Source organism: Engraulis encrasicolus, chromosome 3 (assembly GCF_034702125.1).
Source record: "Engraulis encrasicolus isolate BLACKSEA-1 chromosome 3, IST_EnEncr_1.0, whole genome shotgun sequence".
NCBI lineage: Eukaryota > Metazoa > Chordata > Actinopteri > Clupeiformes > Engraulidae > Engraulis > Engraulis encrasicolus.
In genome coordinates, this window is record NC_085859.1 from 29,320,077 (window position 1) to 29,334,528 (window position 14,452).

General features: G+C 41.8%; 1 protein-coding gene across 1 annotated transcript; it reads right to left on the reverse strand.

The window, feature by feature from the left end:
* Window positions 1-2,324: 2,324 nt before the first annotated feature.
* dpp7 (dipeptidyl-peptidase 7) lies at window positions 2,325-13,996 on the reverse strand. Its single transcript, XM_063194418.1, has 13 exons — window positions 13,714-13,996; window positions 13,332-13,449; window positions 13,066-13,205; window positions 11,670-11,833; window positions 10,774-10,909; window positions 10,480-10,561; window positions 9,848-10,014; window positions 7,490-7,550; window positions 6,631-6,749; window positions 4,777-4,933; window positions 4,419-4,483; window positions 4,237-4,307; window positions 2,325-2,566 (listed from the first exon to the last, which is right to left on the reverse strand). Exons 1-13 carry the CDS (start codon window positions 13,783-13,785, stop codon window positions 2,446-2,448), a joined length of 1,473 nt encoding a protein of 490 aa, XP_063050488.1. The 5' UTR covers window positions 13,786-13,996; the 3' UTR covers window positions 2,325-2,445.
* Between the last annotated feature and the right edge of the window lie 456 nt (window positions 13,997-14,452).

The following is a 14,452-nucleotide window of genomic DNA, read 5'->3' on the forward strand; positions in this document are numbered from 1 at the left end:
TTTTCTTGCGACGAAGCATCGCCAAAACACTTGTACGCTTATGTGGAATATTCAGACCATCACAATTCCACACAAAAATCGTCAGCTCACCCATTATCATCCCAATAAAGTCTCAAATGAAAGCAAAATAATGTTAATGATGATATTACCAGACCTTGGCGACTATCTCCCGGCAGTATATTCGTGGAAAAATACACCCCCATTCTATCCTCCCTCCACAAGAGCCTAGGCTCGTGTATCTCCCCCTTAAGACTGAGACCGTGACAGTACAAACACGGGACAAATAACAAAAAAGGAAACAAAAGACACAATATAAAATAAAATTGGCGGGTAAAAACATAAACCTCACTCATATCCGTGATCATGTAGGATATGGGGCAGCATACTTAGGACCCCAACCCCTTAACATCAGCAAACAAAACCGAAACGAGGCTAACATGCCTAGGTTACGTGTAATAATGTCAAGCTAACTGACAGCAATGTGACAAGCATGATAGCACTGGTGCTAGATAGAAGGCTGATTCAGATAAAGTCCAAAAATAGTCCATGACAAAAAAGCAAACTGACAATTCTACATAGTAAGTTAAGTGATTAAACTGAGAACATATGGGCGTGTAGAATATTGCCAGACAAACACGTTTCAGAGCTGCGTCAGAAAAGTCCAGTTATTACATTGTAATTATGCCGTGATTATGAACCAGCGACCGAAGCCGAGAAATAGCTGAACACATACCAGACGAGCATTGGTTACTCTCTCAGGATTCCTCCTGTGTACCTGTAGCATCATCCTGCTGTTCCTCCACCTCCGTGGAAGGTGGCATGATGATGGCTGGCTGCATGTTGACAAAGGATTCAGCATCCGCAGGGGACTCGAAAAACTCCGTCTGCCCTCCAACTTTTACCCTCAGAGTGGCCGGATAGCGGAGGGAGAAAAACACACCTTTAGCCCTTGCCATGTCCATGGCATGTGAAAAAGCATGTCTCCTCTTCAGGGTGTAGTTGCTGTAGTCTGGTGACAAACGAATACTCTTTCCCCCAATGGTAACCGTCTTCTTCTTCCCCGCACGCAAGATACGTTCACAGGTGGTGAAGCGCAGGACATTGAAGATCAAAGTGCGAGGGCCCTGTCGGTTGGCTTCATCTCTCGGTCTAATGCGATGCGCCCGCATGATTTCGAGTGGGCAATCTTTCAGGGAGGGGAACCATTTTGGCAGAGATTGTGTGAGAAAATGCACAGCATTGGATCCTTCTGCCCCCTCAACTAAACCCACTATGCGGACGTTACACCGTCTGCTGCGATCCTCCATTTCAGCTAACTTCCTTTCAAGTTGTTCTAGCACCGACTCGTGCCTGCTAAGCACTGCTTTGTTTTCGGTCACTTTAGACCGTAACTTTCCAATGTCCTTATTCACAGTCCCAATACTCTCTCTCAATGTCACAAGCTCCATCTGTATCGTATCCAGTTTCCCCTCAGTATCTTTACCCATTTCTTGCAGTTGGTTGAAACGGGTGTCGAGGTAGTCGCGTTGCTGTTCGAGGATGGCTTCAATGTCAGCAGCACGCCCTGCTGCAGCAGCCTTAGATTTCGCTGAAGGACCGGTTTTCTTGCTCGACTCAGTCATTTCAACTAAATAGACAATACTAAACTGAAAAATAAACAAAATGGCTCTCGTAACGGTGATTAATATCGAAATATTCAGGTCAGGGTCGAGGAGCGCAAAAACTATGCTGCCATCTTGTCCTGATGATCACGTGACTCCCGTGTTCTCATGTTGAAGTTGAGGTAAAAACCCTACGTTTACTTATATCAAAATGCTGTGTTGATTTGCATGTACTTACAGCATGATGATTATCTGGCACCTTAATCACTTTTGCTGTCCATCCGAGTTTCTCACTATCTGAGCCGTGTGTGAATATCCAGGAGCAACCAAGAATCCAACTGACCTCTTCAGTGTCCTGCTGCTAAATGAGCATCTTTATACTCAGGTGAGGTTTTAGAATCATCACCATGGACACGTCATACTGTTGTAATGACATCATTCTATGTCACAGCCAAGTGACAACATTGGAATCCAGTGGCAGCCTAACATGTGCCTATCCAAGAGCCTATCACCCCAAGGTGTATCTGGCGTGAGTCCTGTGCTGAGCCTATATGGCCGTACAAAGGCCACATGAGCAGTGACCACATGTCTGTAAGTATATGTTGATGTGATCTAATCTGATTTGTTTACTTGACTTCCTCAGTTGAAAAAAAGCTGTCAATGTTATTTGAGCCATTTTTAGCCAGTCTCAATAATAATTAAAAAAAACATATAACATATAAACACATTGATTAAAATCTTTTATTAGAAAAACGTTGACTCACCAAAAAAAATAAGGCTTTAGAGAAGGTGCATTATTTCATTAACAATTACTAACATCCATTCCCTGCATATTCAGCGTAGTTTATAAATCCTGGCTCCGATGCTTCATCCTCATCCTCTCCATGGTGACCCACTGGGAGATGATCTGGGCCTCTAGTTTACGGGCCTGGATCACAGAGTCCGGATCTTCAGGATTGGAAGCCCTGGAAAAAGTAATTTTCGGAGAGTCCATCAATAGCAGTAAGAATGACATTTTTTCAGCAGTTCATTTCTAGACGTTATGCGTGTGGCCATTCGCAAACGTGATTAGAACCTCTGACAAACATTTTCCCATTTTCACATCTCAGCCAAAAAGTTGAAAAATGTTGCGAGGGGTTGTGCAGTGACTTCTCTGCCCTGCGTGACTCACCTCCACCATCATACACTACATATGAGATGATCTCACCGTTAAGATTATTTACAGTAAATCAGATAAATTAGTAGCGTTGACTGATATTATTCACCCCTCCTTTTTCTGTACATACCAGCAAATGAATGTACACCAACATTCAAAATGTAGGCATTTATTGAATAGCTTGAATTGGTACAAAGGTAAGTAGTAAAAAGCCAAAGGTGAAAAAAGGTCTAGCAACCCGTTTCTCAGATTTATTACATTGGAATAGGTGTTTTAATCCCTTTTTACACAAACATGTCTGGTTTATTACATTACACAATTGGAAAGCTCAGTTTCTACCCTTTCCAATGGTTGGTGTATGACAGTTCGGTAACACTTTATTTTGGGGATACATCTATTAGCACTAATACATACAATATTAATGCCTGTGTAAGTAGCTTGTAAGGCATGTACTAAGCAAAATAAGACAGTTGTTACCTTCGCCAAGACAAAGTCGGCGAAGGTTATGTTTTGACCGCTGTGTATTTATTTATTTATTTGTGAATATGTTTGTTTGTATGTACTTCGTATAACTCAGTCAGAACTGAGCCGATTTTTATGAAATTTGGTGGGATGATTGGTCATGACCCAAGGAACAATCGATTAGTTTTTGGGAGTGATTGGGTCAAAGGTCAAAGGTCAAGGTCAAAATGTTTGTTTGTACTTCGTATAACTCAGACAGAACTGAGCCGATTTTTAGGAAATTTAGTGGGATGATTGGTCATGACCCAAGGAACAATCGATTACGTTTTGGGAGTGACTGGGTCAAAGGTCAAAGGTCAAGGTCACGCAAAGGTCAAAAACGTCAATTGAGCCGATTTTTATGAAATTTAGTGGGATGATTGGTCATGACCCAAGGAACAATCCATTACTTTTTGGGAGTGATTGGGTCAAAGGTCAAGGTCACGAAAAGGTCAAAAACGTTTTTCTTTGCCAAGCACTATATGCCAGAACAACGTGTGCATGCTGAATTGAATAAGAGGTCAAGACTGGGCCAAAAATGTAATATTACGATAATCCGGTCCGATTTCAATGAAACTAACACCAAAATGTGTAGAATGTTATGCCCCACATTCTGAAGATGGCCAGAAAAAAATAAGTGGCGTAGGCGAAGGTTTCCGCTCTACCGAGTGCCCATTCTAGTTAGGCATGTATTCGCAAATGTCTTGTTCATGCACAATAAGAGATTTATAACCAATTTAACCTTAGTAAGGACCTAGTAGGCCTTAGCATTTACTTAGTACATGCCTTACAAGGTGAATGCCTGCATACTGTAAGTAACTTGTATGTATTAGTGCTAATAGAAATATCCCTATAATAAAGTGTTACCGACATTTCTTGTGTCTTCAAGTGTGGTCAAAAGCAACCAAGTTGCAATACAACATGTAAGGGATTTATTTAACACATAAATAATAAAACCTCAACAAAATGATAACATACCTCAAGTCCAGATGATGAGCCCCATCAGGTATATTGATTGCAATGAGGGAGGAGCTGAGGGACTTTCTAACCTACAGGGCAACAAGGACATTTCCTTAAAGCTTGTGGTGATGACACACAATTTCATACACATACAGTATTCAATTCAAAGCACTGTCAATTTCAAATTTTCAAACAATTACCCCTCCGTTGGCCCATGGGTCCAGATCCCCGTTAGAAAAGATGATATTGCTGGCCGTGGCTAGATCTGTTGGAGGCACAGAGGAATACCGTTTGTTATTACCCAACAATAAGAGTAATATTGTAATAATGCATGCGCCATTGATATTCAGTACCAGCTTTATTATTAAGATAATAACAAAAACTGTTCATCAACAATATCAATGCTGCTGATCGTTATTTTCAGTCTTGTTTTGTCAGTGCCACACAAAACCCTTTCTATCTTTTAAATCAGAAAACTGGTGATGGGTGACTGATGGATGGATGGTTGGATGGATGGATGGATGGGTGGATGGATGGACGGGGGCATTAAATTCTCACCGTCACCCCAGTATTGCGTCTTGAGCCAGCCGGGTCGCGGCAGCACGGCCCACCTCTTGGCACAGTACTGCTCCCTCTGCTGCTGGGTGAAGGGCATGACGGGGAACATGTCGCTCACGCCGTTGCTCTCGAAGCACATCTCAATCTCAGTGCATGCCTAGCAGAACAGGGCAGGGGGGAAATGGGGAGTTGGTGCATTTCAGTACAAGTGCTTTTCCAGGGTACAGTGCTGGCCAAAAGTATTGGCACCCCTTCAATTCTGTCAGATAATACTCAATTTCTTCTAGAAAATGATTGCAATCACAAATACTTTGTCGTCATTAATATCTTCATTTGTTTGTCTCACAATGAAAAAAACACAAAAGAGAATGAAAAAAAAGTCAAATGAATGATCATTTTACACAAAATTCCAAAAATGGGCCGGACAGAAGTATTGACACCCTCAGCCTAATACTTGGTAGCACAACCTTTAGACAAAATAACTGCGAACAACCACTTCTGATAACCATCAATGAGTTTCCTACAACGCTCTGCTGGAATTTTAGACCATCCTTGAGGTGATTTGAAGGGTGCTTTCTCCACACTGCCATTTTGAGATCTCTCCATAGGTTTTCTATGGGATTCAGGGGTGGACTCCTACATTATGCTGCAAAATTTGTTGATAGTCTTCAGACTTCATAATTCCATGCACATGGTCAAGCAGTCCAGTGCCAGAGGCAGCAAAGCAACCTCAAAACATCAGGGAAACTCTGCCATATTTGACTTTAGGGACCGTGTTCTTTTCTTTGAAGGCCTCATTTTTTCCCCTCCATTCATTTGAGTTGGCAGGGAAAAAATGAGGCCTTCAAAGAAAAGAACACGGATAATTTACAGCACCTTTACCATTGGGCCAAGCAGCTGCCTGTCAAGAGCATTCCAGCAAGACAATATCACATTGCATTGAAGAGCTGAACAATAGACTTCTAGAATTGTAGTGCAGCTGCTCGTTAAGAATAGAATGTTGAGAGAAAGTGACAGTTGAGATGGAATCCTTTATTGACAGCACCTGTTCTGATTGACTGTATGTCTGTATGGCAGTTAATAATGTACTCTAAGGCAGAAGGCAGAATCACAACAGTTTCTAGTTTTTAGATCGCTGTTGTTAAAAAACTAAAAAGACTTGGCACATGTCCTGCTCACAAATTGGAGTCATACGTGTGATCTTTCTAACATTCCTTCAATGAAGTTTATTGGTTAAACTGTTCAGTCACAAATGGACCTCCTGTGGAAGATGTGCTGAACTCTTCAGAAAGGCACTTCAAGAGTCAATGGGAAAAACCATTGGGCCAGCCCAGCACTTTTTACACACCTGCCATTTAAAAAGTAATGGGAGTTGGGACATGATACTTTCACTGTTTGGAGTCATCTCATAGAGCTCGCTAACAATGCGTCAACTAAACTTCTAGGTGAAAGTGTTGATGTTTAATGAACGAAAAAGCCTCCTACACTCTGATCTGTAGAGTGACGTAACACTCTCTCCTGAAGGTTCTACCATTGTTTTCAATGGGGACCCAAATTTGCACAAAATCGCCAAAAACAGAAAAACGACAAGAGACACGGACACACTATATCAGAACAAATAATCTCCAAGCCGAGCCGGTCGTTTTAGTGTTTGAACGGTGTCTCTATCTCGAAAGGCCTAGGAGGAGATCCATTTTCTATTTTTACAGCCCTGAACAAGAGAAGCAACTAAAGCAAGTATAAACTGTACTTAGAGATTACTAGAAGCGGGACTTGCTCCGCAAGCCCGCTTAATAAACACCCACCCACACAGCCATGGACCAATACACACAGCGGCTAAAACCCCGTTCTCACCTGATAGTCCCATGCCATGCTGTCAAAGCCCAGGCCACAGCCCGTGGGGTCCGCACACTCCACATAGAGGCTGTAGATATCCAGACAGCTCAGCGTTCCAGTGGCGTTGTACACAATACCTGCGGACAGTTACACAAGTTAAACAGGGACGCCATGACTGATGAACACATAATGGGAAGAGGACCATGAACGCCAAAAATGAAAGGCGCATTGTGTATGTTTGAGTAGTTCATTTCCACATCTTATACTGCCCGTTCACTAATGTCATCTTTTTCATTGATATTATTAAAACCTTTAAGGTCTTAATATTCAATATGGCTGTGGATTCACACTTTTCCGATGAATAATGCCTCTTGGGCAGTGGAAAATAGGCATAAGTGGATCCTCTCCATATTCATTGCCATTCAAGTCAGAGATCTTTGGCGACAAAATCTTCTCTGGTCAGGCGGATAAATATACATTTTTCACTTGTTAAATATTCATGGAACAGACTAGATTTGTGAATTGGCAGCATCACTTTTTAAATGAAGACACTACTAAAGCTACTCATTGGACTGCCGAAGCACATAAAGATATTGTATAAGAGTAAGACATGGCAAAACAGGCCCTGCAACCAATTCCAACATCCTCAATTGCTGTTTCCCCTTTAGAGATGAGGGATACATTCAAGCTACCCATAAAGGTCTCAAATCTTTTAAATGTAAAAACATTCTGGCTGCATAGCAAAGCCAATTTAAATTTAACACAGATCTTTAACCTATGGGGACATACAGTAACAATGACTATTATGCTAAACATAGGACCATTAAATGACTACAGTGAGCATCCTTGTGTTAGGTCAGCCTTCCCATGTGCTTACCGACAGTGTCTTTCAGGGCAGACATCAGGTCGTTCCCCTTCAACATGGTGTCACAAGCCACCTGTGAATGTGAATGTGAATGTGAATGGGGAGACAGTGACAGATCTGGGTCAGCAAGACTGATGGCAGAGCTGCAATAATGATGTCATATCGGTCAATTTTAGTAGTACCATATGTCATGGTGCTGCAACCACAACTAATGTTTTTTGTTTGTTTGTTTGTTTTTAGTGGATTTAAAAAAAAGCATATTCATTGCAGTAACAACTACACAACTAATTAATTTATGGGCATTAGCTGTGGTTGTACCACCTGGCGTCTACGCCCAAAAGACGTCATTGACCCTTATTCAGGTGATGGCTACTTGAAAACTTGTGAGATAGTAAACATGTTCTCATCCAAGTTCTCTAACAAATTTGGCTTTTAGAAGCTGTAACTGCCTTCTGTTAGCAGTCATTATTGAAAATATTTCCAAAATTGACACATTATAGATACTTCTTATGGCGACAATAAGGCTGTTCATATTCTCAAGTAGACCATGTCCAATTCATTAAGCAGATGATGGACATGGTTACTGTCTGATGTACATTACTACAGTGTTTCCCAACCTTTTTTGTCTCGCGTACCCCCGAAGCCTCTTCGTTGTGCCATGAGTACCCCCTAATTCATGTTCTATATCGCTTTCTCTGTTCTGATGTGACTGCTCCATACATTTGTTATAATAATTAAACATTTCCAAGTACCCCCTGCAGTGTGCTTGCGTACCCCTAGTGGTACACGTACCCCTGGTTGGGAAACACTGCATTACTACATTACATTACACTCGGCCAACATTTTTTATCCAAATCACCAGTTACTATAGTGTGCTACAGTCCCTGGAGATTAGATGCTTTGCTCAAAGGCAATTGGCATTTACATACAGTAGCCTACTACTGCAGGATGGAGCAGGATGGTAAATGCAGTTCCTATCTCTTGTGGCTGTATTGCCATTAGTGTTGTGATGTTCATGAATGACTGAATGAATAGATTATTTTTAACTGTTCCTAGATGTGAACGATGGGAATGGAATCCCAGTTGCAAGCCACTCTTTTCCATTTTTTCCATTTGTTTTGAGAATATGACTTTAATTTGGGGAAAAACATAACAGGGAGTGACAGAACCAGTCTTTAGAAGGAGGAGAATCAGTTGTTGTTTGGGATTTTTTTTTTTAAATCTTACACTGAATAAATAATTTAACACCGTTCAAAAGAGCCAGTTTGATTCGGATCCAGTTGAAGAGCCATAAATCCCCATCTCTGATGCAATGCTTGTTGGTTGTTATTACAATTAGTCATTGCAACAAGCCCGAGTCTAAAAGCTCAATTTAATTAAAGGCTTTTGTAAAAAAAATAATTATAATCGCTAGCGAAAACGTAGTTTTTCTTTCTGTGTTTCTTGTTACCCAGTTTCCTTCTGAGCTCTTGCCAGTGAATTATGTGACATCAGTACTAGGAGGATACATCTGCAAGGTTGCCTCAGATAAGACAGAGCAGTTGTTCTCTGCACTGACCTGTGTGACCCCTGTGATTTTCCTCTCCTGTGTGCCTCACGAAAAACGGCCGTAGTGGAAAGGAGAGACGGAGAGACCGAAGACGCCAAGCGAGGAACATATTTTCCAGGCTTCTCAATCTCTCTCTCCTTTCGCAAAAGTCAATTGTAAACGTGATCTGATTGTTGTGGTCTCGTTGTGTATTCATGAGTTTTCTTAACACTTTTCAAAGAAGAAGAAGAAGAGTGCCTTGGATATCTACTACACTAGTGGCTCTCAACCTTTTTTGAACAAACGCCCCCTGGACCTCATCCTAAGCATGTCAACGCCCCCCTTGACTTCATCATAAGCCTGCCAACGCCCCCCTTAGTATTAAAGAAATCAAATGGACTAATGCTCCCAATGAGAACTTAGCCCCGCCCCCTTTCAACTGTATCACGTTCAGTTCAGTTCAGTTATGGTTTATTTGAGTTGGGACAAATACACATCATGTAGTAGGCTGTACAACAACCTAACAGATAAGTATCATAGCATTTGTAGCCATAGGCTAATTTCCAATGCCTGTCCCTAGAAGGGCTTTTAAAGTAAAATATAAAAAACTGTTTTTAATGTTGTTTTAAAATACAACCTATCCGTTCATCCAAGCCATTCATTTAATCTAAGAAGACAGGCAATATACATACACATACCTAATCCAATATTAATGTACAGTCACTCGTTCATTCATCCACTAATTAATCACTAATTATCCTTCTCAACGCCCACCTAGGCCTTCAAAAATGCCCCCAAGGGGGCTGTGCTACCCCCGTTGAGAAACACTATACTACACCCACCTTGACGGGGAATGCGGGCATGCTGCTGATGAACTCTGTCTTGTAGGGGTAGTCCAACATGGCCATGAGGGTGAAGGCGTTACGCAGCAGACCATTCAGCTGGTGCACGTCTGCTGCAGATGACGGAGTCTTGCACAAGCTGAACTCAGACTTGATCTGAGCAAAATCTGCCAAGTGACAAGACATGCATAGCAACATCACTTGTATGTTAACTCACACTTTGATGTACATCACTAGATGACAGTCTTGTACAAGCAGAGCTCAGACTGGAATGATCTAAGCATAGTATTAAAGTGGTAAGAAATGCACAACAACGTCACGTAATGTTATCGAAACTTTGCAGATGCACCGTTCTGTCTATCGTGTTCTTACTGATAGTGTGGGAAAGGCCAAGAGAGATCACATTTTACTGCAAACAAATTAGAACATGTAACAGCCTCATGTGTTTACTAGTAGGAGGTCATAACAAGATCTATAAGAGGTGAGGTTAATGGTAATGTGCACATCATATGAATTTCACAACACATCATCTTAGAGAATGCGGAACCTGTTTCACATGTGAATTACTACTTAAATCAATGTGGTATAAAGTAAGCTTAAATGAATACACATCAAATATCATCTGTAAGTACCTTCTTTCTCAGCCAGAGCCTGAAGCTTCTGGAAGGCTCCTTTCACCGCCTCCCGACAGGCAGGCTTATAATTCTCAAAGTCCTACACACACACACACGCACACACACACACGCACGCACACAATCTTCAATCCTCAACTAACTTAAACAGCAATCTTCAAACTGATACAGGTTGTTTGAATGTGTAGGCCTATATATAATTTGGCCAAGGTAGCAAGGCTAGCAGCATACAATATGTTAAGGTGTGCAAATGTGATGTGGATGTGTGTGGTGTAGTGTAAAAAAAGATCTTACAGCAGTGACGTCACGGAAGAACTGTGCAGGGTCCCCCATGCCTGCGGTGGATAGAATGGGGGCACTCGCTGCCAGAGCTCCCGCTACAATGTTGGGGTACCTCACCCTCATGTACACACTCAGCATTCCACCATAACTGTGGAGGAAAAAGCAACACCATAACTGTCGAGGAAAAAGCAACATTCTTCGACCTCATGTCCGTGAAAAGTTGTTGCTGCTGCGGGTGGTTCTACAAGTTATTTAATTAGGTTTAGGGGGCAATTGCTTTTTCACACAGGCTCATGCAGGTTTGGGTGGTATTTTTTCTCTTAACAAGTAAAATAACCACAGAAAATCTGCCTTTTATTTTTACCTGGGTTATCATTGTTTAATATTTAAAATATGTTTGATGTTCTGAAAAGGTTGGAGTGTGGAAAAAAGAAAAAAGAAAAAAAAAAATCAGTGAGGGGTATGTACTTTTGCACAGAGCAGTGTTGCCAGATGTGTCTGACCAAATCCCGCCCAAAAGTGTCTCAAAAACCGCCAAAATGCGCTAAATTCCGCCCAATTTCAACAAATTACATTGACTTCTATGGACCCAAAACGCCTTAAAAAACCGCCAAATGGCCAATATTTCACGTTTTTGCCCGCCGACGCTCATCCCAAGTAGCCCAATTGGGCGGGCACCCGCCCAATCTGGCAACACTGGACAAGAGTAGTCATCGACTAGAAATAACAATCCAGGTGCACTCTTGTGGAGACATATCAATTCAATCATTTCTTTTTTTCTGCTGGATGAAATTATTGAGTGTGATATTTCATCCACTTCTGTTATAAGACGAAGTGTTTTTGCTGAGCGCTATTCTTTTGTTACAACAAACGTCAAATGCAAGGCTGCCTCTCCCGCTCCCCCTTACCTTCCTCCGAACACGATGACAGGGCATGCCTGGGCTCTCAGCTCCTTCTTCAGCTCGGTGATGAGCACGGCGTAGTCTGCCATAGCCTGCTCGATAGTCAGCAGCCCCACCTCGGGAATGTGGAAGGAATCCTGGCCAAACGGAAGGGATTTGCCATAGTACCTCTACAAGAGACATACAGTAAAGACAAAGTACATTATCAGCCCATGTGAAGGGTAATGACACAAACAATTTGTTTAGAGTGTGATAGGCAAAGATGATAGACATAGTTTGACAAAGAAAAATGTATTAAGTGCTCCACTTACGTAAGCACTAAGTAGGCTACTTGTTTTTTCCTCTTACTTCCACTATTTCATAACTATTTATAATTAATTTAATACTAAGTGAAGTGAAAGTGAAAGCCCATTGGGAAACTCCAACTCCTATTGTCATTGTGACACAGCACACAACAGCACACAAGTGAACACTGCACACAACGAAATTGCATGTATGCCTCAACCGTGCAAGGGGGCAGCCCTCAACGGTGCCCAGCGGGACGGTACCATGCTCAGGGTACCTCAGTCATGGAGGAGGATGGGGGAGAGCACTGGTTAATTACTCCCCCCAGCAACCTGGCGGGTCAGGAGTCGAACCGGCAACCTTTGGGCTACAAGTCTGAAACCCTAACCGCTTACTCAGGACTGCCCTTACACTCCTATTCATTTTATGCAATGAATTAAGTAGTTTATGAAAAGTAAAGCCTGGGGGTAAGTTAGCCTGGAGGCCATGGTTAACCTGTTTAAGTTAACCTGTCTACTCCACTCCCCCAGTCCAGTACTTTATCTCTGGGGATAGGGTTGGATGAAAAGTCCTATAGTGCCAAATTCATTGAATATACTGTAGATAGTAAATTACCACTAGTCACCTAGTGCAATTCTCTAGTCAAAGTTACAGTGGTAGTTTACTATCTATATTCAGAGTTAAATCACAAATTATGCAGGTGTCATCAGACGGTCACGTCTCGTGGCATTACATTGAAACTGCATCACACCCAGTTTATGACTGGGGAATTTAACTAAGAAGGAGCTATGCAGGGGTGCTGTCTGCTGTGGCGCAACGTGCTAAGACAGTGTACCATGTGCGGGCGACCCGGGTTTGAGTCTGGCCAGGGTTCCCGACCCTGCCCCACCCTCTCCCACTTACTTCCAGTCATCTCTTCACTGTCCCATCTACATTAAAGGCATAAAAAAGTCCCCCAAAAAAGCATAAAAGGAGCTATGCAACATGATGAAAAAGTAAGCTTATACAGCACAGTACAGAACACCCTGTAATCAAAGTTTACAGACTTTTTCCATGTCACAGTCACAAGTCAAATGTATGACTATGAGCAGTCACATGACATGTGACATATTCTTACATGTTCAGCGAATACCACCAAGGCCTTTTCCTGTGCTGCCAACTCTGTTATGAAACCAGAGTTTAGGGCAAACTCCCAAATGTCACCCTCATTGCCAGCGTAGAAGAAGATGGGTCCATAGCCTCTCTTCCAGTACTGATCTGAAAACAGATGTAGGAAGCTCATGGCAGTTATTGATTAAATGAAATCATGTATTTTTAATTGAAATAATGTTTTAGAAAATAAAAATAGAGCAGCAGATTTATATGAGATGAGGCTTAGCTCACCTGAGATCAGATATCTTTGAAGGTATGTCCCATTCCCCATTGAGTTGTAGTTGAAATGGTCCATAAGTTGAGGAAAATATTTCTCTTTGAACTCTGGTTTGAGATATTTGGACTCCCCCTTGTGGGAAAAGAAGAAGGACACAACTTAAGTTCACAAACGAATTTGTGAAACAATGGGCATATTTACATCATGCAAAGATAATAGGCCTACGTCTATTCCACATATGTAAAAGCCTATAGCTTACTAAAGCATTGTTTTCAGTGATGTCTTGAGCATTGGTGTGGGGTTGTAGATCAAACAAAGTGACACAATGTCACAATCTTCACACGACTCATTTAACCTTATTGCTATCACCATGGGAAATGAGTCTGACATTCTTACCTGTAGCATCTTGGGAGACCAATGAGCCTCACAAAGACATATGATAGTTGCAATAATCCACGCTCGGACCATTTTGCAGATTTGATAGCTCAGCCACAGCTGTGCTTCAGCCCAGACTGTCTTTTAAAAGAAGAAGTAAACACGTTCTGTCACGTGAGCGTTGTCACATGATCCAGTTTCGGCTAAATCTATCTATGAGAGTGCAGGAGAACAATCCCTGAACTGCTTTTTTTCAGTAAAATAAACGTGTCACTGGCTTTCTGTACAATACATTCAGGTAACCTACAAACAAAACACTTCTTTACAGCCGTTCTTTCTGTGTTTTTGCGACAGTAGTGGCATAATTCGGCATTCGGCACAAGTCAAATTCCCAGGTGCAACAGCAGAGGGTGCTGTGTGACAATTTCCAATATTTGACAGACCTTCATAGAAAAACAGCCTGCTGCTATAGTAATAAATATCTACCTCATTTTGGTGGTGAATACATGTGTGTTTTTGAATTTTACTTAAGCAGATTTACATTTTGAACTGCATAGTAATCTGGCAAAATCTAGCAATTTGAAATAATTTTCCTACAGAATTTAAACAAGCAAGAAATTGCCTAGTGGGTTTACTTCAACATTGTTGGAACTAAAGATATGGTGATATGATGGGAAGGAGCAAGTATTCTGAGAGGGGTCTAGTCATTATAGGGTATTCTCAGAAATAAGCCACCGGCGTGCACTGCCCTGCTTTCTAA

What these genes read in the sequence shown, in the direction of transcription:
- dpp7 (XM_063194418.1), bottom strand. Translation starts at nt 13,785, where the DNA reads ATGGTCCGAGCGTGGATTATTGCAACTATCATATGTCTTTGTGAGGCT. An exon ending in TCAAAGATATCTGATCTCAG is followed by an intron (nt 13,206 to 13,331) that starts GTGAGCTAAGCC and finishes ATCTGTTTTCAG; the next exon opens with ATCAGTACTGGAAGAGAGGC. An exon ending in TGGTGGTATTCGCTGAACAT is followed by an intron (nt 11,834 to 13,065) that starts GTAAGAATATGT and finishes TGTCTCTTGTAG; the next exon opens with AGGTACTATGGCAAATCCCT.